This window comes from Sporisorium graminicola, chromosome SGRAM_5 (assembly GCF_005498985.1).
Source record: "Sporisorium graminicola strain CBS 10092 chromosome SGRAM_5, whole genome shotgun sequence".
Taxonomy (NCBI): Eukaryota; Fungi; Basidiomycota; class Ustilaginomycetes; order Ustilaginales; family Ustilaginaceae; genus Sporisorium; species Sporisorium graminicola.
Genome location: NC_043735.1, coordinates 641,628 through 664,383, shown reverse-complemented (window position 1 = coordinate 664,383; position 22,756 = coordinate 641,628). Strand labels below are relative to the sequence as shown.

Sequence of the window (22,756 nt, the reverse complement as noted above, 5' to 3'; positions counted from 1 at the left end):
ATTGTCCATCGAGCATCATTGCTCGTTTCGCGTACGTTATCTAGAGTCCAAACTCGGAAAGAATGACCGAACGCTTCAGATTGACGTCCAAAAAGTTGCTTGCCTGCTGCTGAGCCACTGGCGTCTTGAACGCCACGATGCCGACGACGATGCCTGCACCAAAGAAGGCTATCGAAATGAGCAGCCATACGAAGCCCCAGAACTGCGGGGCGCCGCCGACAACTTTGCTGAAGGCGCTGGCGTCGGATTCGTTGACCTTCCTGAAGATGAGATCGTCGCAGATGTCCCAAACGGAATAGAGACAATTCATGACGCCGATGAAGAGCACAAAGTAGCGCAAGGCGATGCTTCCCGCTACGAGCCAGAAGAGCACAAAGAGACCGATCATGACGAGGATGAGCACCCAGGTGAGCCAGTCGCGCCTCGCCCACCAGAGCGTGAACAGAAAGAAGACGCCGACGACGATGCTGGCCACTTTGGAGGCGCGCTCGTCGAACCCGCATGCAATCAAGGCGGCACCGATGAACGACGAGCCGAGGTAGCCGGCGGGGAGCGTGAGCCAAGGAATGCCACCGCGCATGCGTGTCGCGCCGCCCTCGTTGGGCTCGAGGGTGATGGACTCGATCTTGGCTCCTGTACAGAGCCCCACGGCGGCATGTGAAAACTCGTGGAATCCGACGGTGAGCAGCTTGAACGGGTAAAGCAGGTAGTTGAGGATAGGTACATTCCAGAGGATGACAATGGCGACGGCGTACGCGCACGCGACGATGATGGTGGTGCGCTGGTCGTGCGTTGGGTCGATGCGCGATTTGCCGCTGGAGTCGGCGCGTTCCAGCAGGAGCGAAGGCATGGCTGCGACCGAGACTGCTGTCTGCGATCTAGACCAAGAATTGGATGCTCAAGGTGGGATCTAAGCTTTGCGTCGTAGCCAGGGTGCGTTGCTGATCTGCTCCCTTCAAGACAGAAGGAGAACGGGGTCGTTTCGTTTCGCGTCGAATTGAAGGTTGGTGACGAGGATGGTGAAGGTCGAAGAGGTAGAGGCGGAGACTGCAGGGCGAGCCTGCTTTGAGCTTTCGTTGGCTATTCCTGCACCATTTCACTGCGCTGCATACGAATGCTGGCAAAAAGCAACACTTACTTCCTCGTAGCTGCAGTGCTCTCGTGCAGTGTCGTCTTTCGAGGCCCCTGTGTTGGTGTCGGCTGAGCCTTAAAATTTATTTAGAGTAAACTCTCGGCCAAGGCGGTGCTCTGCCAAGAAACGGAGTCGCGACGTCAATCCGAAACCATAGTGTGTTGGAAACTAGGATCTGACATGCTTTATTTCTAGACCACGCTGCCTCATGCATGCGCGGACGAGCCAACCCTGCATACGAACCCTGAGCAATGCACACGACTCTCGACTAGCATCCACAAGATTTGGACAAGACAGGATCACCATCGGCCGCCGCATTGTCCCCAGCCTCCTTGGAGCGGACCTATAGCTGGTCTCTGGGCGTGTGGCTATTGGCCATGTCATCCACCACTCCATCGCCAGTCCTACAGCTGACCCTGCTACCCTCTGAGATCCTACACCTCATCGCCCAAGCCTACATCGACAGCCTCTCTGCAGACAACAACATCGCCTCCGTTCTCTGCACAAGCAACCTCTTGCGCGATCTCTTTCTCCCCAAGCTCTACGCTTCGATTCACATCCACTCGCTCGACCAACTCTCACGCTTCGTCCACCCCGACTCTGGCGCCCACATCCACGCGCCCCGCTACACGCTCGCTGCGCTTACCATCAATATCCCCGGTGTACCCGGGGGTGGGGATGGGACGAGCACGGCGGCGGGGAAAAAGCAATCGCGCGACCGGCTCGTGCTCGCTTCGCAAGCGCTCCAGCTGTGCCGCAACGTACAGAGCGTGTCGTTGGAGTTCTTCAGTATCAGACACTCCGAGATCCTCACCTCGGACGATTTGCGCGCGCATGAAGCGAGGGTGTTCAAAGAGGCGGTGCAGGGGCTGGGTAGGGTGAAGCGCTTCAGGTGGGTGCCACCGCGGCGCGATGCAAATGCAATTAGGGGCTTGAGTATTGTCGTTGTCGACCAGGTGGTTGCGTCGCTCGCACAGGGGCTTATTGGATGCACCGAGCTGCAGACGCTCGAGCTGTGGAACATGATGCTCCCCGAGGACGGCGGTGCGCAACTCGCTTCAGCGTTGATATATCTCTCCAACAACCGTGCTCAACGCAGCTCGCCTCGTACACTGCAGCTCACCTTGCGTTCAGTCACGAACCTCAGCCCCAGAACCATCGCAGATCTCGCCCTGGCGAACCCCGCAATCAAGGTCAGCATCGCCGACGGATTCGTCGCCTCCATCTGGGGCGCAAGGGTCGACAAGCTGGCCGTAGAGGAGTGCATGCGTGACGCGCTCGCGCCGGATGGCTCCCCGTCTAGTAGTGATGGCGTCGGTAGCAGCAGGAGAAGGAGCGACACATCTAGCTCCTCGGACGACCCGAGCATCACTACCAGTCGAGCTGCCACGCCGGAAGCGTGGATCTTGCAGACACTGGCCAAGGCGAGTGAAAATGTTTGTTTTGCCGTGTTGCAAGGCGGGATTGCGGGTTCGGAGGGGTATGCTGACTGACGTAGAGGCGCCACTGATAGAACATGTACTTGTACCGCTGCATGTATCGTTATAAATGCTCGTGTGGATTCGCCAATGCCTAAAGTGTTACCGTGGTGGTTGCTGTTGTTACAGATCTCGATTCCGCTGTGATGCTACGAATTCCTTTTGCCCATGCCCTTTCCCCTCGCCACCTCATCATCGCCACCATTCTTGCCCACAAACCCGCCCAAATCCAGCGCCTCCCTCGCAGCGCGATTAATGATCTTGAACCGATCCGGCCCCAGCAGCACTCCGCCATACCACCGCGTCACGACCACAATCACATTGTCCAGCTCCAAAATGCTGAGCAGATGCGCCAAGCGGCCACCGGCAGCAGACTCGCCGTCGTCGTGGCAGTCGCGGTGCGTGACGCCGTCGCTGGTGGTGCACACCCACGCGTTGATGACCGGGTGTGTGGCCCGGGCGACGCGCTTGTCCTGGAGTATCAGCGAGAGCACCGAGGCGACCTGGGTGGGCGTGGTGATGCGTGCCGCGTAGCCGATGAATTCCGACTTGCGCTCGACGATGGAGGGTGTTTGAAAGAGCGTTCCGTTGAATGGCGTTGGAGGAGGGGGCGTAGAAGATGGCGTGAAGGTGGTCATGGTGGACGAGGAGGTGGCAGTGGTTGTAGTGGTGGGGGTGTTCTGTGCCGAGGAAGTGCTGCGTTCTGCCTCTTTTTCTTTCCCCCAGTCTGTGATTTGCTCCTTGACCCATTCGATCCCTTCGAACAGCACGACTTGGCCGGGTGACCATCGAACGCCCCTGTCCATGCTCCCACCGATCCACGCCGAGCTGATACCCGGCTCCTCTGCATCCGCTGTCGATCCTTGAGTCGCTTCGTCAGTCTGGTGATAGAATGCTCTGAGGATCTCGCCAAACAGCTTGGCGTCGACACTGAACCCGCCAATGTACCTCGACAGCAGCTGCAGCTGTGGCGGTCTCGCACTATGCGGATAGAACGGCGGAAGTGTCACTGCGAGTCGTATTGGTATCGATCCTGCCGCGGCTTCTACGTCGGTCGAAACGGACAGCGTGATCTTGCTTCCTGGCAGCCACGAGGCAGGGTCGGCGACATTCTCGTTGCTAAGCTGTCCGTCCGGCGCTGCTGCATCTTTCCCTGCATTGAGAGGGGTGATTCTGAGCAAGTGGATGGCTTCGCCGGTGTAGATGCTCTGTAATGCCATCAGCTCTTCCGCTAGTTGGGTGGCAGCATCGATGCGCAGTGTTTCGTCGTTGAGCCAGTTCGGATGGCGTGTCCACGATCCTGGGATGGCGAACGAAGCTGCATCGGCCACATACGCTTCGATTCGTGCTATGAGTAGGGATACGATCGACTCGGTGCCATCGTCTTCCATGTTGAGTGGTGGAAAGATGAAGGATGAAGGATGAAGAATGAGAGTGAGAATCAAGATGAAAGCGCCGAGTGAGTCGAGGAACAATCTTAAAGCTTAATTTTCGTTTTTGTTTTTTGGAATTCTATTATTTTTTTGGTCGACAGGTGACTCGTGGTCCGAGCGTCTGAAAGGGTCCCAATCGCGGTGACGCAGCCAGCGGGAAAAGTGGAGAGAACCAGAGCCCACCTGCGGGACAAGGCTGTGCTGCCGCCTTATCCACCACCGAGACTCAGCCCAAACAAAGTCAACAGCAGCGGATCCATTCGCCGTTTTCGCTCTCAGCACCACCACCACCTCCACCCGCCTCGCTCATCCAACTATCAATCTTTTCCCGTCATCCTCAAACAAGTCGCCGAGATTCTGCCCAACGTCCTATCCAAACTCACCGCCCTTCTTCTGTTTACCAAGATGGCGGAACACAAACCTTACATGGTGTAAGTCCCGGCTGTTGCCCTCCTTGGTATTGTCGCAGCAGTCCATAGATTGCTGATCTTTTGTTCTTGTTTGAAATGCCGTGCACAGCATCTTCAAGGATGGCTGCCCGCCGTCTGCTATCGAGGAGCAGAAGGCCAAAGTGCAACAGGCTGGAGGCACGATCAAGCAGACGTTTGACTCGAGCATCATGAAGGGCTTCGCTGCTACGCTCCCCGACAGCTTTGCTCAGGAGCTTACCACGGCTAGCGTCGGTGGCAAGCACGAACACATGTGAGTTGTCGCGGCGCATTAGAAGAGGATGTCAAGAGAGAAGAGAGTCGATACTGATACGTTTCGGTGCTTTGTTTTGGTCCTGACAGCGAGTACGTCGAGCCCGACAGCGAGGTCAAGACTCTTTAGAGCTGTGTCGAGTAGCAGTGCAAGTTGTACCCTGAAGGACACTGCCTACCCCTTCCAAAGCAGACCGAACTGTATCCGTAGCCCTCAATGTACGTCTGCAATCAAGAGACCGAGCCAAGATCGCATTCGAGCCTGAACACTTTTCGCCCGTCGACTCTTGCTGTGGTGATGTGCTTGACGGCAAAGCGGAGAAAGGAACCCTGCTGACATTTTCGCAAGTCCGGTCCGTTACTCATCATCCCAGAAATCATCTTGATCCTCCTTCCTCGCGCCCACCACACCCTTGCCGACCGTCTCGCCGCCGCCATTCTGCTCTGCAAACCCAAAGATAGGCTTCCTGTTCTCCCTCGGGTCAACGATGCCGCTCTGTCCGAGCCTCCACTCGAGCGCGCCTGTGGAAAACTTGTCCGAGTTGCCTAACTCCTCGAAGCCAATCATCTTGTCCTTGCTAATTCCATCCTTGAACGTGATCAGACACGGCAGCACCGAGACCTTGAGCTTGGCGGTGAGAAAGGGGCAGTTGAGCACGTTTGCCTTGAGGAACAGCGTCGACGGGTGGAGGCGCGCGAGCACAGTGAGGTGGCGGTCGAGCAGCGAGCAGCGCTCGAACTTGGGGTGGAAAAAGTGGATGGCGACCTGGCGCTCGGACGACGAGAACTGGATCAGGTCCTTTTCGTTGGTGATCTCGGTGAGCAGGCCTTTCATCGACGCGGTCGACGTGTGCTGCGCGTGCTCGTGCGTGGACGGATCGGAGGTGGATTTGTGTGCTGCGATTCTGTGGTCGTGGTGGCAACGATGCAAGGTGGTGGCGGGTGAGTATGCGTGCGCTGTGGGGTTGAACAGCGTGTGGCTGTGGGCTGCGAACAAACTTACTCTTGCCGGAGCTCTTCCATGCGGCGCTCCCTGAATTCGGCCATGTCGAAGCTCGCCACTGTGTCGCCGTTGTGTTCGCCGAAGTTGGACTCGTCTTCCATCATGTCGAGCTCTCGATCGAGTTCGGCGAACAGCTTCTCCTCGTCGTCATCCTCGTCGTCATCCTCGTCATCGTTCTCATCATTGTCGTGATTGCGTTCCGACTTGCCAACATGGTATGCCGAAGACGACTCGATGAATGTGCTGGTGGAAGCGGACGAGTCTGTTGCATTCGCTGCGGCAGCTGATGATGTTGATGACGATGCTGTCATCGTTGAAGCGCTTCTGGTGGTGAAGGGAAGAGGTAGACGAGGACTGTGTGAGGAAGGAGCAACACTTTTGGAAGCTCCAAGAAAACGCCTTGTTTCGTGTTTCTTGGCCGCGCGCGCGTCTTTCTGGAATTAACACTTTTTCTCACCGGATCGGAACGTAGGATCGGGAAGACGGTGCTGCACCACACGACCCTTTCCCCTCCACACACTCTGGGCAGCTTACCTTTCGCAGTGGCCCTTTGTTGCTGCAGCCTTCCATCGGTGCCGTTCCCATTGGACGCTTTATCCTCAGCGCCAGTGCTCCTCTCTGTCGGCATCAGAAGCGACGGCACGCTCAATTGCGCTACGAGCACCCTCCTCTCCATGCATCACGGCTGCCACGTGCAAGACATCTAGGAACGACAGGGCAGATGAAGCCTTCAATAAGGCCTTTGTCGAGGACAGGAGCGTTGTTGGAGACGTTATTGCGACCCACAGCTAGAATCACCACAGCTGGCCGGACAATGTTGGCCACACGATTGACATGCTGCCATCCGAAGTCGACCTCGACAACAGCGAGCAGGCAGCGAACAGCGTCGAGCTCGAACACTGGTTTGCATCGCATCGGCACTTTGCTGGGCGGCGCTCACCACACGACCATAGCATCGACTCTAGCAGAGGTTGCAAGCAGGAAGCGCGATATACACCGTGTGGGGATGCTGCAGGCGACAGGGGCTACCTCGTTTCTGCGCTCGTTCAGCAGCACATGCCTACACGCGCCGTCGCTACTGCTAGCAAAGCCGTCCACGCGCGATCTGCCCACGCGCGACACACCGGGGCGGATCAGCACGCGCTCACGACGGCGGACATCGCCGCTATTCGACCGCGCCTCCCTGCGCAGCACCTCCTTCGGCTCTCGCCCCCCACGCCCTCCGCCTCCGCGGCGTCCCTCGTCCTCGCTCGCACGGCTCACGGCGCGGATTGACGAACGGCTTTTCTCACACCTACCGCGCAACTTTGTACTCTACACCATCCTCGCGCTCAACTGCTTTGTCTTTGGCAGCTGGCTGTACGCCGCCGAGTCGCTGCGCCGGTTCCACGACCCACGCGCATACATCTTCCTGTCCAAAAACTTCCTCTCCGGCATCCCCAACGTGCGCGAGGGTCGGTGGTGGACGATGCTTACCTCGTGCGTGTCGCACGAGAAGCTCGACCACTTCTTGCTCAACATGGTCTCGCTCGCCTTCATGGCCCCGCCCGTGCTGGCGCTCACGGGGCCTACGACATTCGTGTTACTCTACTTTGGCGCCGGGGTGGTCAGCAGCGTCGTGTCCATGGCGGGCAAGGCGCTCGTGTCGTCGTCGCCGGCCGGCGCGGGCGGCGCGGGCGCGGAAGGGTTCAGCCATGGCGCAAGCGGGTCCGTGTATGCGATCATGTCAACGTTTGCCTGCGTGCACCCGACCGCGACGTTTTTGATCTTTTTCGTCATCCCAGCACCCGCATGGGCGTGTGTCAGCGGCATCTTCGCTTGGGATCTGTACCACGCCGCAGGCACGCCCAAGGGCAGGACCGACTCGGCGGGGCACGTCGGCGGCATCCTCGCTGGCATTCTCTTCTGGCGCTTCGGCCTGCGAGGCGTGCGCCTCTAACACGCCAGTCCATTTCCTGTCCCGGAATGTCCAGAGCCATGTCTATCAACGCCGACAAATCTCATACGCCCGACAGACAGTCCAGCAAAAAAGGGCTCGGCAAGGTGTGTGTAAACGGTGTGAGTAACGTTAGTGGTGCTCCGTCTGTGTGTGTGTGTGTGTTTAACCAAAGTACAAATCGACCAGCATAGTCGCTACACCCAGCACGATCTCCAACATGATGAGCAGAATCACGACGATCTCCAAATACTCCGAGTGGCTACTGGTCACCTGGTCCTTGAGCAGCTGCAGCATGTCCTGGAGCACCTCGACCCTGGTATTCAGCAGGTCGATGCGCTGCGGGATCTCGAGATAGCTCCTTGCCGCCGAGTAGAGCGGTTCGAGGTCCGGTTGTCGCCAGAAGATCTCGGGCGAGTCGACGATGCTTCCGACGAGGTGGATGTTCATGCGCAGGATAAACAGGTGGCCGATCTGCTTCATGATCTCGGCGGGGGGCATGCCGATCTTGCCGCTCTCGGCGATGGATTGCGGAATGTCCTTGGTCGATTCGATCGTGTTGTCGATGATGCCTTCGAAGAACGAGATCTTGGTCGACTGCGCGAGCGCGTGCGAGAGCGACAGCTTAGTCATGTACGACGACCCGCGACGCAGCGTGATCACGTCGTTGTAGATGCGCGAGTAGTCGGCGAGGTACCAGTGCAGATCCTCGGACTCGACGTCTTCCGAGGCCAGACGCTCGACTTCGAACCGACGCAGCTCGCGCAGGAAGCGTTTCTCTTCTTGCAGCGTCATGCCCCAGATGACGATGGTGCCGTAGTCCATGATGAACAGTTCGGGGACAACATCGTCGACGGAGAAGCGGCTGCGTTTGCGCTTGTTTGCTGCCTCCGCGGTGCCGTCTTGTGGCTGCTGTTGCGACTGCGCGTCTTTCTGTTGCGCAGAGTCGGGGTGCAGTTCGGGAATGCCGAGCAGATCGCCTGTTTTCGCGCGATGTTTGCCATTGCTGGTCCCGTTGGCGCTGGCGGGGACGAGACCTCTCGCCTCATCGACATGCTTGTACGTGTAGGTGCTGTAGACACACTCGTCGAAGGTCAACACGTTGGTCTGGTGACTGGATCGTCTGGCATTGAGCCACTTGGTGAGCTCGCGCATGCGATACGACGTCGCCGTCGAGTATGCCGTCACTCGGGGCAATTTCGCGCGCGACCGCTTCGTGAGCCTCCTAGCATCTCGACGCATCGATCCCTCTGGAATCTGATCCAGCTGCTTGTACACCTCGACTGCTTCCTCGTCCTCGCCCTCGCCAGCATCGTCCGACGAACTGTCATCGTCGTCCACTGAGTGATGCGGAGAGTTGGCTGTATTTGATGCAGCAGCAGTGGGCACAGGCGGTTCGGCATAGGCCGGATTGCGACGATACCCGCTCGATGCATGCCCCAGATTGCTCTGTCCAGAAGCAGCAGCGGCACCAGAGCCAATAACGGGAGAGGCAGCCCCACCGCTTGCTGCTCCTCCCGCTCCACTGGCCGAGCTGTCCTCGGGCTCTTCCGGGAGGATCTTGAGTTTGGACGACTGTTTCGTGGATCGTTTGCTGCGGTACATTGTTGCGCAGTGGTGAAGTGGCGATGCAAGGTGGATGTCGAAGTGCAAGAGCGAGCGAGCAAGGCGAGAAGACTGAGTTGGAGATGGCCAAAGCGAGGCAAAATCCAGTTTCTTGGCGGTTGTCAGCGCGACGCAGGTTTTTTCGCTGGGCAGGTGCCGGTCGCTCTGCAGTTGGGTGGAGGGCATGTCAGAAAATGACCTGAACCGACAAGATCATCACTCTAACAATACAGCTGGCTGCCCACGTGCTCGCCATCGCTTTGATCACGCTCTGCCAGGTCATCCTTCTTCCAGCTCGCACTGACAGTATTCACAGCTAGCATCGACGGACATACACACGCTCAGCCCTACGCTCAGCCCTACAGCATGAAAATTTGGACACTTCTCCGTCTATTGACATCTATATGTACTGATTCCGTAAACTGTGACTCCGTAACCTGTGACTGTGCACTCGAGGGTAGGGTAACGACTCCCGGACTCACGTCTGCACCTGCTGCTCCTCCTTCTGCCAATACAGCAACCCGATCTCCTCCACCTGGTCGACCAGCCTCTTCAGATCCTCCATCCTCGTTCTCGGATGCACGACCAGCCGGATGAAATCGCCAATCGCATTCGGCAACGGCGCAAAGTCCACAGCAAACATCCTCCTCGCCTTGAGCTGCGCGTACACAAACTGCGTCGCTGCGGACCTCCTCTTCACCTCTTCCACGCCGCCCAACTCGTTGCTCTCATCTCCCCGAGGGGGCAGCGGACGGAAGCAAATTTGGAGGAACAGCGGATCAGCGAGCGGGCCCAGCTCGATCCCGTCCTTAGCACGGATGTACTCGACCAGCTCCGAAGCTAGCTGCAGCCCGGCATCGACGTGGGTGCCGAAGCCGTGCTTACCATAGCGCACCCAGTAGAGCCAGAACTTGAGAGCGTCGGCACGGCGCCCACAGCCCATGGTCTTCATCGCAGCATTTTCGCGGCGGTCCTTCGAGTGGAACAGGTAGCCTGCATCGAGGCTATTTGCCGAAAGCGTGTTGGCGTCGCGCACCAGGAGGAACGAACACTGCAGCGGCACGTTGAGCAGCTTGTGCGGGTTGATGGTGATCGAGTCGGCGAGGTTGCTGCCATGCATGAGTTGGGAGTAGGCGGGATGGTGCGAGAAGACGATCGGCCCGCCCCAGGACGCGTCAATGTGCAACCAGCAGCGGTGCTTACGTGCGACGGCTGCGAGTTGCGGGAGAGGGTCGAAGGATCCCAGCACCGTAGTCCCGGACGTGGCGTTGATGAGGAACGGTGTGCCCGTACCGTTCTCTTTCGCCTCGGTCAGCATTTTCTCGAGCGCGACAGGGTCCATACGACCCGTGGCGTCGCAATCTACTTTCACAACAGAGTCGAGTCCCAACCCAGCTGAGATCGCCGCCTTGTCCAGCGAGTAGTGGCACTGCGACGAGGTGAACAGTAGCGGTCTCGGTGGTCGCTTTTCGTCGATCAGCTGCTGCATCACTCCGAGCAGTCCTTGCGTTCTGAAAGGGGGAAAGATGTTGGCGAGCGCCGTCTGAACAGCAAGCGTGTTCGCCGACGACCCACCGGGCATGGTCAACCCGTCTGGCTTGGTTTCCGTAAACCCAAACACCTCGCACAGGCCCTCGACACACCGCTCCTCAGCCAAACTGAGCACGGGAGATGCGGACATCACATGTGCATTGGCGTTGACCGCGCTGAGCACCAGATCGGCTGCAATCCCAACAGGCGTGGGGGCAGAATAGAGCTTGTCGAGGAACCGGCCGGTCCAAGGGTTGACCGAGTTGTCGAACACCAGCTTGATGGCTTCCAGCAGCGCAGTGTCGTTTTGCGGGGCAGCGTCGGGGAGGGAGAGCGATATGGCTTTGCGAAAGTCGGGGATGTTGCCCCATGGTGCAACATACGTATCGGGCTGCTCTCCGGATGCGATGAATTGCTGAACAAGATCGAGCACCTGGGGCAAGATGCGCGCTGCTTCGGTGGATGCGGATTCGCTTTGGAGTGGGCTGCGCGAGGAGGCAGAGGGGCCCCCTTCATTGATGACGCCGTTGCCGTTGGCGTTTCCGTTTACAGTCATTGTTGCAGCGAGGTGGTGGTGATGGTGAGAAGGAGGACACTTGATTGCCGGTTGCAGAGAAGGTTGCGAGCGCTGTTTCAAGAAGAAATTCACAAACCCCGCTTTTTTCGGCCCGTCCCGCATCTCCGCTATTTTCCTCTTCCGAGCGAGCTCGCTCGCTCATTCACACCATCACATTCACATTGCGCGCAATCATGGTATTGCTCATGCCTTATGAGCACGCACCCTCAGACGAACATACATCACATACCACGTGCCACTCTGCTCATCAAACGCATCCGGCCTCAGCGCCTCCTCCACCTCGTCCACCACCTCTTCCCTCACCCTCTCGCTGTCGATCGCGTTCAGAAACGGACCCGCGAATGTGCTGAGCCAGCCCTTGAGCCCACTTTCTTTCGGAAGCGGAGTCAGGCGCGGGACGAGCTCGCAGCTGTCTACAGTGAATCCGGCGTCTTGTAGCCAAAAGGTGTACTGTTCGGGGGAGGGGAAGATCCACGGATCGAGGAGTGCTGGGTCGAGGTTGCGTTTGCGGAGTGCCGAGTGGAGATGGGAGCGGACACCGATGCAGTTCATGAATCCGCCGAGCTCTGCTGCGAAGCGTCCGCCTGGCTTGAGTGAGGAATGGACGTTGAGCAGCACTTGGCGAGGCGATCGCTTCATCCAGTGCAGCGCGGCGTTGCTGAATACTTTGTCGAACTGCCCTTCTTCCTGAAAGGGGTCGTGTGCGTCATGTACGCGAAACGTGACTGGCGCCAGGTCATCGGAGGATCCCGACTGCTGGTGAAGGGCAGTGGCTTTGTCGATCATATCGCCGCTCGCATCGACTCCGACGATGGTGCCGGAGGGGCCGACCAGTTGTGCGAGTTGCAGCGTCAGTTCGCCGCTGCCTGTTGACCACAAGCGAACGTGATCAGCGATGTTCCTCTTTGGAAGGACAGAGAAGAGAGACAGGAAGAGGACACTTACCGCAACCCAGATCAAGAATTCTCTCGCCTGGCCTTGCATCCAGCAGCCGCAACACGGGCGCAGTGTACTCGGAAGAGTAGACGAAAGATGCATTGCGACGATACGCTTGAGCGTCGTCGGATCGGTGGTAGCCAGACATGATCTTCAAGAGTCGTTCAGGGCCCGAAAAAGAGTGAGAGACGATGATGGGGGAGAGTGAAGCGAGTTGCGGTGCTATTTCAGCTGTTCCGTCGAGCAGGAAGAGATAGCGTCCCACCTCGAGTCAGTGGAGGGTTCGTTCAGTGTGGGGGAATCGAGTCAGGGTCCAGCTTCGACTCTTCCAACCGGCCGACAACGCGCCGCCTCTCTAGAAGAAGAAATCAGAGTCGAAGAAAGCAGAAAAAAAAAGTCGGCGACCAACATGTTTATTCTTCTCCTTCTCGTCGACTCTTTCCTCCCTTCCACCACCACCACCGTCATCGCCAACCTCGTGTATTCGACATCGACCTTTGCAATGCCAATCTCGCTTAACACCGATTCCAGCCTGTGACCCCCCCTCCAGTTTCCTCGTCATCTTCCCCTCTCTCCCCCCTCGTATTCCCGCTTAACACTCTGTTGACAACCGAATCAATGTGGTTGCCATCAATTTTTGATAGCGGGCAGAGTAGCATTGGCCTTTTCCTGGCTCTTGCTTCTTTCCAGAAGAGTCTTGCTCGCACGGAGAGAAGCGGGAAGCGGGGAAAGGCTCGACCCGCACAGACACCTCGTGCATCCGATTCTCACACATGCACAAGGTCACATTTCGTCGGGTGACATTCCGTCTGCTCGCCCCTCTCCTGCCTCAGACTGTCGATAGAGCTTCCACCGAAAGGTAATGACAGAATGTTTTGTTTTTGAACCAGTGTTATTCCATTGCATTGTAGCTGTGTGTCCAAGTATATCTGGCACTCACTCCTGAAAGAGCATACTTTTGCCCGGCAGAAACCCGCCTCCGGGCCCTGTCCCATTCGACCCACTCGGACCGGCAGCTTCAAAGATCTCGCCTCTGTTCACCGCCGCCTGCATAGCTCTCTGCGTCAACGCCTGCAAACTCGGCGGCAAGACCTCCTCGACGTCCTCCACCTCGACGGTGCTTCCCAGCTCCTTGGCCACACGCACCGGTACAGCCTCGGCGATGGTACCCTGCACCGACTCCCTCTCTCCCAACTGCGACGGCGCAATCCCTGGCTCATTCTGAACCTCGAGATCCCGATCGAACGGCTCGCGCCCCACGATCCCCCTCAACACACCGAGGGCGCCGACCTTGGACGTGACCAGGTTGGCGTGGGCGCATGTTTGCGACGTGACGCACGACGGACACCCCTCGGTGCACGGGCAAGCCTCGATGACGCTGATGGCAATGCGGATCAGCCCGTCGAGGTGCTCGAATGCTTTAGCGCACACCCCACCATTCTGGCCGGGCATATCGTAGAAGATCAAGCGCGCGGGGCGTTTGCGAGAACTCGGCTTGGCAGCGTACTCCTTCTCGGCGATCTTGCACTCGGTGCGCACATCCCCCGCCACAGAGACCACAAACATGGGTGTCAGTGACAAGAGCGCATGCTCTGCCGCGTGGATCGCCGCCGCCGCATTGATGCGCTTCTCCGTCATCGCTTCCACCAGCCATGTGGGCACATCGATCCACAGCCCGCGCGTGTGTCGGATGAACGGAGGACAGTCCACCTCCACCGCATCCAGAATGTTGGCCCGTCGGTCCACCTTGAAGTAACCCCACACGTAGCTCGCAATCGTAACTTTGCCATAGTACGCCAAGTAGGGCGACTCGCGCAGCCGTCGGATGCGGTACGTCTCCATCGCGTCCGTGTTGGTGTGATCGCGCGGCCGCGTGTGGTAGTTGACGTCGGCCTGCACCATGCGAGCGATGCGCGTCTCGTGGTTGATCTCGCGACAGATGTAGGAGAGACCCTGGTGCATGAACACGGCTCCCTCGAAGGCCTCAAAGATGGCACGTTCGATTTCCACCTCTTCCATCACGCGTGCGCCACCCGCACGTCCGGGCGTGTCGTCGATGTAGCAGTAGCTGTCCTGGCGTGCTCCTCGGATCGCCACATCGCGAGCCGGGTTGGGACGCAGCTCTTCGCGGCAGTAGAAGAAGCCGCTGCCGTCCGTCTCGAGTCTTGTCTCGCATAGCGTGGCGAGGTGAGGGCCAAAGTACTGCTCGTCGTCTTCCAACGTGATGGGCATCTCTTCGGCAGCACACTGCAGGTGTGATTCAAGAATGAAGTCGTTGCCCAGATCCACCGATAGGGCGGCATCCGGCTGCAGAAAAATCTCGTCGGGAAAATGCATGTAGTGCTGATCCATAGGCCAAGGATCGCCAATCAACACGGACAACGAATCCTTTTGTCGTCGACCTGCTCTTCCCGCCTGCTGCCGCAGACTCGAGATGGAATACGGGAAGCCAAGCATGATGACGGCATCCAGACTGCCAATGTCGATACCCAGCTCGAGCGCCGACGTCGCCACGATGCCGAGCAGTTGCCCTTTAAACATATCTTGTTCGATCTTTCGCCGGTCCTGCGGAGAGTAGCCGGATCGGTACGACATGACCTTGTTCGCCACATCGGGCCGGTCTTCGAGCAGCAGATCGTTGCGTACCTGTCGCATCACGATCTCGCACGTCCGTCGCACTTTGGTAAAGATGATGGTTCGAACGCCACGCTGGATGAGATGACGGAACACCTTGCTGACCTCGGAATACGAGCTGACGCGCCCCTGCGCCGGGTCTGACTCGTCGATATACGGTGGATTCCAGATCAACCATTCTTTTCTGCCTGCAGGTGATCCATCCTCGGTGACGACGTGCACATCCTCTACGCCAAACAGCGTCTGCATGTGCTGCTTTGGGTTGGCGACGGTGGCACTGCAGCTGACGAACTGCACCGTGCGGTTGCCTAGCGCGCTGCAGATACGACGCAGCCGGCGCATGATGAAGCTGACGTGGGCGCCAAACAGGCCATTGTAGATGTGCAGCTCATCAACGACGACATAGCGCAGATTGCGCAAGAAGCGTCTCCACAGGTCTTCACTCGGTAGAATGGACTGATGCAACATGTCCGGGTTGGTGAAAATGACGCTGGCGCGCTCGCGAATGTCCTTGCGCAAGTCCTTGTCCGTATCTCCGTCGTAGGTGGCGACAATGGCACCTTCGACGCCTTCGCAGTTGGTAATCAAGTCCTGGAGCGAGCGTCGCTGATCCTGTGCGAGCGCCTTGGTGGGGAAGATGAAGATGGCCGTAGCATCGCCGTCTTGCTCGATGGCGCCGAGTACCGGAAGCTGGTAAATGAGCGACTTGCCAGACGACGTCGACGTCGAAACAATTACATTCTTCTGCTCGTGCAGTGCGTTGAGTGCCTCTGCCTGGTGCGCGTAAAAGTGTTCGATGCCGTGCGTGGCGTAGAGCGCATTGACCACGGCCTGAGAGAGCAAATAGTTGAGTTCACCTGTCTTGGCTGGGCGCTCGTCGAACACCTTGTGCCCGCCAGGCACGATCTGATCCTTCCACCACGGAGCAATCTTCATTTCCTCGATGACGGAAGCGATGCTGGGACGATGCTCCGGGTTCTTCATGAGGAACTCGAGACGGATGCGTTTCTTTTGCGGTGAGTCGCCCTCAGTTCTTGATGCGGTCTCGGGGTTGAGAGGTACGTGGTCGTGAGCTGCATCGATCAGCAGCTGGACAGGATCTTCGTCCTTAGCCTTACAAGCCGCGAGAAGCTCGAGAACGGCCTGCTCAAATTTCGAGTTGCGCTTGTTGATGAGCTTCATCATGGAGGCTGTTGAGGGAAGCGAGTAGAGCTTTGGGTTGGATTTTGGTTTCGCTTTCGAGTTGGCCGGGTTGCGGTTCGGCCCCCTGCGCATACCTGGGCGTCCGCGTGCTGTCGCCTTGGGGCCTTTCAAGGTTCCATCGTTGAATTCGAACAACAGCACGTATTCTTCCCGGGCCCTCTGCTTTCCTTTGGCCTGTAGCTGTTGCACTTCGAGGTCGGTAGGAGCTAGCAACGGCCCGTGAGACCCACCTTGAACATCGGCATCAGCAACATCTTGGAATCCGCCACCGGTCGTTGCGAACCCAGCTGAATCGACTGTTATGGCAGACGCCACGGTCGCCGCGGCGGCGACAATCGCCACCGAGCTGGGATTGTCCGGAATATAAGGATCTCCCGACGCGATGGCTTCGGCCGCCTTTTCGTACAGCTCGTCTGTGTACTGCGCGCTCGACTTTTGACGTCGGTTGACCGTGTTGCTGGCGGGGGTTTCGGCGTTGGCTCTGCTATCCATGTGCACCTGGAGCATGTCGTGCTCGACGTAGGCGAAATGGATGAGCTCGCCGCACAGGCTCTTGATCTGGGCAATGTCAAAGATTTGGAGCGGTCGCTTTGTGAGACCTTCGACACTGCTCTTGATTGTATCGTAGGTGGTGGCCATGTGTTTGCGTGCCGAGCAAAAGGAATAGACCGTGTTGATGGCGCGAAAGGTTTTTTCGAGTTGGAGGAAATGGTCGGGCCACGGATCCGTGCGTTCAAGGACAGGTTTTTCGAGGAGGGGAGCCTCGGAAGCAGAACGAGATGCTTCGGCCAAGGCGACCGAGGGCTGCCTGCCAACGACAGCATCGCGCGTCGATGAGGAAGAAGACGCGGCGTTGGCTGTGAGGGAGCGAGCGTTGCGAGCTCGAGACCGTCTTGTTCCGATGGGTGGAGGTGTTTTGGGAGGTGAAGGCATCTCTGTGGCTGCTCTCGAGGGTGAAGGGGCAGAAGTCGAAGCTTCCGTGGAGGCCTGTCTGGTTGCGGTGCGCGTAAGTCCACTAGTCACATGCACCAGAGACGCTCGTGCTGGTGGCGGGGGCGACACAATCTGAAAATCGTCGTCCTCGTCGTCTTCAGACTTGATCTCGATGATCTCGGGTTCTTCCTTGACCGACACAGTAGGTGCAAGGGAGCGACAAGCGAGAGTAGGAGAAGAAAGCAATGGGTCATCCTCTTCTGGCGTTGCATGCCGAGCTGCGTCCTCAGCCGCCTTCCGCACGAACGATCGCTCGACGGTTGAGACATTCAGAGACGATATTGGCTGTTTGTTATTGAGGCTGCGCAGACGCGCTTGTTCGACTGCATTGGCGACATTACGACTTGCAGCTTTGCGGCGAGTCTCTGACGGCAGTTCGGTTGGATCCACAGGGTGCGCACGTGCAGTATTGTCAGCTGGTGGCGCATTCGGAGCAGGTGTTGGAGAAGTGCGTCCCAAGAAGAGCGGTCCCGGCTGCAATTCGCGGTGTGACTCTTCGCCTTCTCCGTCCGAGCTGCTCTGCTCTTGCTCTTGAACCGTTGTCCATGGTCCACTTGGACTGGATCGCGCGGCCAGACTCGAAGCTCCATTCAGTCGAGCTTGACTGCGCTTGTGTAGGATGCGCTGAGCCTTTCGGATCAGTTTCGGCATGGCTTCATGTAGTCATGGCCGGTTGCATTGGGCTGAGCAGTTCGGTGATGGTGATGGTGATGGTGAAGGACGAGGTGGAAGAGGCTGAGTTTCTTTGACAGGTTGGAACGCATTACAAATGCCTCCACTTGGTGCTGCTGCGTGTGAATTTGCAAAGTCTGAACAAAAGTCCGAATTCCGAGTCGAAGCTCTGATTTCTTCACGATGTCGTTTCGTGCTTCTTCTCTCCTGCTCATCACGACCATCGTCGACAGCAATCACTGCCCACGCACCTTCACCTGCACCCGCTATCACTCTCATTTGTACAGCCACACCAGCCCGAACCTCGACTGGAACTCGTTCGCACCATGCCTCGACTACGAACATCACGATCGACCCCACCGCCCGAAGGATTCGACGAGATCGAAACCATCCTCGAAGAATACGACCGCAAGATGCGCGATGCGGAAACAGAAGACACCGAGGGCAAACGTAAAGTTGAAACACTATGGCCCATCATCCAGATCAACCATACCCGCTCACGCTACATCTACGACCTCTACTACAAACGCGAAGCCATCTCACGAGAGCTGTACGACTGGCTGCTCAAGTACCAGTACGCAGATGCAAAGTGAGTACCACACATCACCAGCCGAAGCACAGCAGGAGCAAGGCTCGTACTGACATAAGCTATTGTTTGTCCTTGGCGGCCCTAGCTTGATAGCCAAATGGAAGCGCACAGGCTACGAAAAGTTGTGTTGCGTCCGTTGCATCCAGTCAAGAGTAAGTCCGCACCCTTGATCCCCGACTTGCAGATCTGCCAGCGATTGTTCTGACACCTCACCTCATTCCCCTCTGCCCTCCCCCCTTCTTCCTCGCAGGACATGAACTACCAAGGCTCGACATGCATCTGTCGTGTTCCGCGTGCCCAACTTCGTCCCGGGACCGTGGTGGAATGTGTACATTGCGGTTGCCGTGGCTGCAGCTCATCAGATTGAAATACAGCAAACAGAATACCCACACTCACCATCATCTTGCTCGCGCCATCACACTTCCTCCAACTCAAGATTGCCAGTCAAAGGCAGAGAGATTCAGCAGAATGCATCGTAGAATTGCAACATGAGATAGCGAACGGAGAGAAGGCGTACAAAGTACACGACGAGAAAATCCAAAACAAAACATGGTGCGGGTAAAGGGAAAGACACGTCTTCAGTCGACACGCATCGGGCTGCCAGGAACGATACCGGCCGCATGCGCACCGTCGATGATGGGGTTGCCGAGGTTGTCGAGGCGCGGTGTACCCACACCACCAGCCTTGTTCCTTCGTCCCAGCAGCGTGGCGTTCCCCATGTTGAGCTCGAAGCCGCGCTTGCGGTTCGAGTTCTGGCCACGGTCTCGCGGTCCTGCCCGGCCCTCGTACAGCGCCGCTTCGGCGAGACGACGATCCGCGCCGCCACGACCCTGGTACTGCTGCTGCTGCTGCTGCTGCGCTGGTGGCTGTGGTTGCTGTGGCTGCTGCTGCTGGTGGTGACGGTGCTGCTGTGTCGATGACGCCGGCTGCGAACGGGCTGCAGCACTGGCATTCTGATTGCGGACACCGCGCTGGTTCTCGATGGCCTGACCCGCTGCGTCGCCGTACTTGCGTCGCGCCTCGTCCGCCTCGTCGCTCTCGTCCTCCTCGTTGAGCTCTCCCAGCGGGTTGCCACCAACCGCGCGCTTGCGAGCGCCTTCTTCCTCCATCCGATGTACCGCATACGTCACGTCAAACGCCTCCTTGAGTCGGTTGATGCCAGGCGACATCATGCTGTTACGTGTCGCGTTGCTCGTCTTCATGGCCGCCAGCAACGGCGAGTCGAGCGGCATCTCGGACGCCTTGGCCAGCGCGATGTCGGCCGAGTTGAGGTCGGGGATGGGGTCCTTGACGTTGCACCATGGGTGGCGCAGGAACTCGTCGATCGTATAGCGCTGGCGTGGATCGACACACAAAAGATGCGTGATCAAGTCCTTGGCTGATGCGCTAATATCGTCCCACCAGGGGCTCAAAAACGTGTAGTAGCCCTTGGCGACCTTTTCCGTCAGCACCGAGATCGACTCGTCGTAGAACGGCGGGAAGCCGCACAGCAGCGTGTACAGCACGCACCCGAGCGCCCACATGTCGACCGACTTTGAGTAGCGCTCGTCCTTGACGATCTCCGGCGCCGTGTATCCGACAGTACCGCAGGGAGTCATGGTGCTCTCCTCCCACACCACTTTGCTCAGACCAAAGTCGGCGATCTTGACACGCCCAATGCCACCCCCGCCAATGCCAGGCATGAACTCGCCCTCGTCCTCCTTCTCCTCGTCGTACGGACGCTGGATGGGCTGCTTGGAAGGGACGATCTTGATCGACTCGAAGAGCAAGTTTTCGGGCTTGATGTCTCGGTGCACTACACCACGCTCCTCGTGCAGGTACCGAATGGCGTGGGCCACTTGCAGGATGACGTGGCGCGCCAAAGCCTCGCTAAAGTAGGTGAGCTTGACAATCTGGAGAAAGAGCTCGCCCCCCTCCATGAGCTCGAGCACTAAAAAGTAGTGGTCGCGCGACTCCGAGAACGAGAGCAGGTCGACGATGCCTTCGTGTTTGAGATTGCGCATGATCTGCACTTCCTTGAGGATGTTGGCACGCTGTTAAGCATAAGAACAGAAGAAGTGGAGTCAGTGTTTTGTTGCTGCGAGATGCACGCAAGAGAGCACGAGAGCAAACAGTGGGAGGGGAAGGGAGGTGAGAGATGCTCAAGCATCAGTGCGAGGGCCAAGACGCCGCTCTCTGGCCATGAGAACGGCCGCAAAGCGACGAAATTGCTGTGCGCCTCGGACATGACAGCGAGGCAAGACTTCCGTCGAGATGCAGGAAGGAGATGAGGGGGGAGACAATTTGGGTGGTGGAGAATATCTGGAACAGAGAAAGTGCTATGCGCCCCCATCGTGATTGATGGACGATATGGAGTGCGGCAGGATTGGGTCAAGGGGGAGGAACAATCGGGATGTGAACAGAGGGAAGGGGGTGGAAGGGAAACGAGCCATGAAACGGACCTCTGTGACGCGGTTCTTCTTTCGGAAGTTGGGGTCAAGTCGATCCTGTGAGTTGGCAACGTGGGTGACGTTGATGAGTAGGTGGAGCGGATCATCCAATGGAAACCCGAGCGGGTTGATTGTGTAGATGAGGAGAAGTCAAAATGGTTAGTTTCCGCTGCTGCCTTTTGAACGGCATTGTAAAAGGCCCGAATTTGTAGCTTGCCGCCGCCGTGGTTTGCCGCAGAGAAGAGCGCTTCTAACGAAGCTGTGCGCGGTGAGACCGCGGAGACAGGTCAGAGAGCCTTAGCTATGCGGACCAACGTTAAGCACCGAAGTGCTTTGTAAGTTGTAACGCAAGCCCCGAGAGGCAAGTCTGCCCAATCAGCTCTTGTGGCGGTGCTTATGAGGACATCGTCGACCTACCGTCTGCGTCGGACATGGATCACGGCAAAGAGAAGATTGGCGGGATGCGACCGACCAGCAGACGTGCAGCGTCGACTGATGAAAATGCGTGCCTTGCTCCCGATACGGAAAACCTTGGCCAGAGGTCTCCGTATCGGCAGGTCGTACACAGCAAAGTGAGGAGACGGAGAATGAGGTATCGAGAAAAGCACGACCACCCCGTAGCAACCGTCACAAGAGAAACGAAGCGGAACGAGAACGAGAACGAGAACGAGAAGACGAGACTGGAAAACGGTAGCAAACCACGGCGAACGATGACGAAGAACTGATACGAGAAACGATCATCGGGAAGGCGAACATGGGACCCGAAGCGCGCTCTGAACTTACCTGGTTGCTATTCAACTCGTACTTGCGGACGACCTTGATAGCGACCTTCTGGCCGGTCTGGCGGTCTCTCGCCTTGTAGACGTTGGAGAAGGCGCCATCGCCCATCTTCTTGATGAGCTGGAATCGCTCGCTGAGGCCTTCGTAGTAAGGCATCTTTTCTGATGCCTCGCGCTCTTCGGCGACGATACGCTCTGCCTCACGCTGGTACTGCTCGTTGGCAGCAACGCCCTTGGACGAGCTTGTGGCGGCAGGCACAGCGAGGTGGTTTCCATTGGATTGCTTCATGTCGCGAGCTTGCGAATCTGGTTGTGTTTGTTGATGTGATTTGGCGGTTGACGAGGTGCCGGCGTGCGTTTGCGAAGTGGATGCTGGAATAGGAGAAGCTTTGTCTTGCGGGGCAAACCCAGATGAGGTATTTCTGGACGAAGAGGAGCTTTCGGCGGGATGAACTTGGATCGCTGGACCTGCGGACGGGTCGTTCTGTTGATCGTAGACGGAATAGAGAGATTGGTAAATGTCAGGTCAAGATGGAGGATTCAATGCCGAACAGTCAAGCTGCAGCGGTCAAGGCCGAGACCGACGCAAGTGCAGAGCATTGACAGTGCTGCAAGCTGAGTCATGGTGATGGTGGTATCATGGTCGACCCAAGCGGTGGGTCACTTGAAAGCGGAGATGCGCGTTGGTGGGACCGCTGCAAGCGGCCCGAGTGCTCCTGTGGTGGGGGATGTGCGACTGCTTTGTACTGGCTCGGAAATGGAAAACTTACAATCGAGCCCTCTGGCGCTTCCCGAGCAGCCTTTCCGTGTCTGATAAAGTTTTTGAATTGCTCCAAAACGGGCATTGTGTGGTGTGGCAATCGAAGTCGTATGGAGCGCGCTAACGATGATGAGGCAAGATCAAGCGGGGATCTGGCGGTAATTTCGATCGAGTTGGAGTGGCTGACGCGGCTATGCAATACTGATAGGTGGGCAAAGGCGCGAACGTCGGAAACTTTTGCATAGAGTGTAATGAAGCCAAGAAGAGCCGAGAGTATCTGGGTGATGCTGGCGAGCTAAAGATGGAAATCTAGAGGATCAAGTGTCGGAGGCAGTCTGTGTTGAGCTGAGACGAGAACCGTGGTGG

General features: G+C 57.7%; 13 protein-coding genes across 13 annotated transcripts; 5 read left to right on the top strand and 8 right to left on the bottom strand.

The window, feature by feature from the left end:
* Window positions 1-40: 40 nt before the first annotated feature.
* On the bottom strand, window positions 41-850 carry EX895_004989 (uncharacterized protein; the record flags this gene model as incomplete). The annotated part of the gene is made up of 1 exon (XM_029885583.1): window positions 41-850. The coding sequence occupies one exon, from the start codon at window positions 848-850 to the stop codon at window positions 41-43; it is 810 nt and encodes a 269-aa protein (XP_029738149.1).
* Window positions 851-1,509: 659 nt separating this feature from the next.
* Window positions 1,510-2,625, top strand: EX895_004988 (uncharacterized protein; the record flags this gene model as incomplete). Its single annotated transcript, XM_029885582.1, has 1 exon — window positions 1,510-2,625. The coding sequence occupies one exon, from the start codon at window positions 1,510-1,512 to the stop codon at window positions 2,623-2,625; it is 1,116 nt and encodes a 371-aa protein (XP_029738148.1).
* A 134-nt stretch (window positions 2,626-2,759) lies between these two features.
* On the bottom strand, window positions 2,760-4,001 carry EX895_004987 (uncharacterized protein; the record flags this gene model as incomplete). Its single annotated transcript, XM_029885581.1, has 1 exon — window positions 2,760-4,001. The coding sequence occupies one exon, from the start codon at window positions 3,999-4,001 to the stop codon at window positions 2,760-2,762; it is 1,242 nt and encodes a 413-aa protein (XP_029738147.1).
* Window positions 4,002-4,448: 447 nt separating this feature from the next.
* On the top strand, window positions 4,449-4,874 carry EX895_004986 (uncharacterized protein; the record flags this gene model as incomplete). Its single annotated transcript, XM_029885580.1, has 3 exons — window positions 4,449-4,474; window positions 4,563-4,745; window positions 4,835-4,874. The coding sequence occupies 3 exons, from the start codon at window positions 4,449-4,451 to the stop codon at window positions 4,872-4,874; spliced, it is 249 nt and encodes an 82-aa protein (XP_029738146.1).
* Window positions 4,875-5,102: 228 nt separating this feature from the next.
* EX895_004985 (uncharacterized protein) lies at window positions 5,103-6,058 on the bottom strand (the record flags this gene model as incomplete). Its single annotated transcript, XM_029885579.1, has 2 exons — window positions 5,103-5,649; window positions 5,748-6,058. The coding sequence occupies 2 exons, from the start codon at window positions 6,056-6,058 to the stop codon at window positions 5,103-5,105; spliced, it is 858 nt and encodes a 285-aa protein (XP_029738145.1).
* Window positions 6,059-6,561: 503 nt separating this feature from the next.
* EX895_004983 (uncharacterized protein) lies at window positions 6,562-7,686 on the top strand (the record flags this gene model as incomplete). Its single annotated transcript, XM_029885577.1, has 1 exon — window positions 6,562-7,686. One exon carries the CDS (start codon window positions 6,562-6,564, stop codon window positions 7,684-7,686), a length of 1,125 nt encoding a protein of 374 aa, XP_029738143.1.
* On the top strand, window positions 6,582-7,022 carry EX895_004984 (uncharacterized protein; the record flags this gene model as incomplete). The annotated part of the gene is made up of 1 exon (XM_029885578.1): window positions 6,582-7,022. One exon carries the CDS (start codon window positions 6,582-6,584, stop codon window positions 7,020-7,022), a length of 441 nt encoding a protein of 146 aa, XP_029738144.1.
* A 162-nt stretch (window positions 7,687-7,848) lies between the features above and the next one.
* EX895_004982 (uncharacterized protein) lies at window positions 7,849-8,508 on the bottom strand (the record flags this gene model as incomplete). The annotated part of the gene is made up of 1 exon (XM_029885576.1): window positions 7,849-8,508. The coding sequence occupies one exon, from the start codon at window positions 8,506-8,508 to the stop codon at window positions 7,849-7,851; it is 660 nt and encodes a 219-aa protein (XP_029738142.1).
* A 1,258-nt stretch (window positions 8,509-9,766) lies between these two features.
* On the bottom strand, window positions 9,767-11,374 carry EX895_004981 (uncharacterized protein; the record flags this gene model as incomplete). The annotated part of the gene is made up of 1 exon (XM_029885575.1): window positions 9,767-11,374. One exon carries the CDS (start codon window positions 11,372-11,374, stop codon window positions 9,767-9,769), a length of 1,608 nt encoding a protein of 535 aa, XP_029738141.1.
* Window positions 11,375-11,578: 204 nt separating this feature from the next.
* On the bottom strand, window positions 11,579-12,479 carry EX895_004980 (uncharacterized protein; the record flags this gene model as incomplete). Its single annotated transcript, XM_029885574.1, has 2 exons — window positions 11,579-12,261; window positions 12,341-12,479. 2 exons carry the CDS (start codon window positions 12,477-12,479, stop codon window positions 11,579-11,581), a joined length of 822 nt encoding a protein of 273 aa, XP_029738140.1.
* Window positions 12,480-13,267: 788 nt separating this feature from the next.
* EX895_004979 (uncharacterized protein) lies at window positions 13,268-17,812 on the bottom strand (the record flags this gene model as incomplete). Its single annotated transcript, XM_029885573.1, has 1 exon — window positions 13,268-17,812. The coding sequence occupies one exon, from the start codon at window positions 17,810-17,812 to the stop codon at window positions 13,268-13,270; it is 4,545 nt and encodes a 1,514-aa protein (XP_029738139.1).
* A 347-nt stretch (window positions 17,813-18,159) lies between these two features.
* Window positions 18,160-18,789, top strand: EX895_004978 (uncharacterized protein; the record flags this gene model as incomplete). The annotated part of the gene is made up of 3 exons (XM_029885572.1): window positions 18,160-18,422; window positions 18,508-18,574; window positions 18,673-18,789. 3 exons carry the CDS (start codon window positions 18,160-18,162, stop codon window positions 18,787-18,789), a joined length of 447 nt encoding a protein of 148 aa, XP_029738138.1.
* Window positions 18,790-19,000: 211 nt separating this feature from the next.
* On the bottom strand, window positions 19,001-22,475 carry EX895_004977 (uncharacterized protein; the record flags this gene model as incomplete). Its single annotated transcript, XM_029885571.1, has 4 exons — window positions 19,001-20,455; window positions 20,864-20,908; window positions 21,635-22,114; window positions 22,401-22,475. The coding sequence occupies 4 exons, from the start codon at window positions 22,473-22,475 to the stop codon at window positions 19,001-19,003; spliced, it is 2,055 nt and encodes a 684-aa protein (XP_029738137.1).
* Window positions 22,476-22,756: the final 281 nt, after the last annotated feature.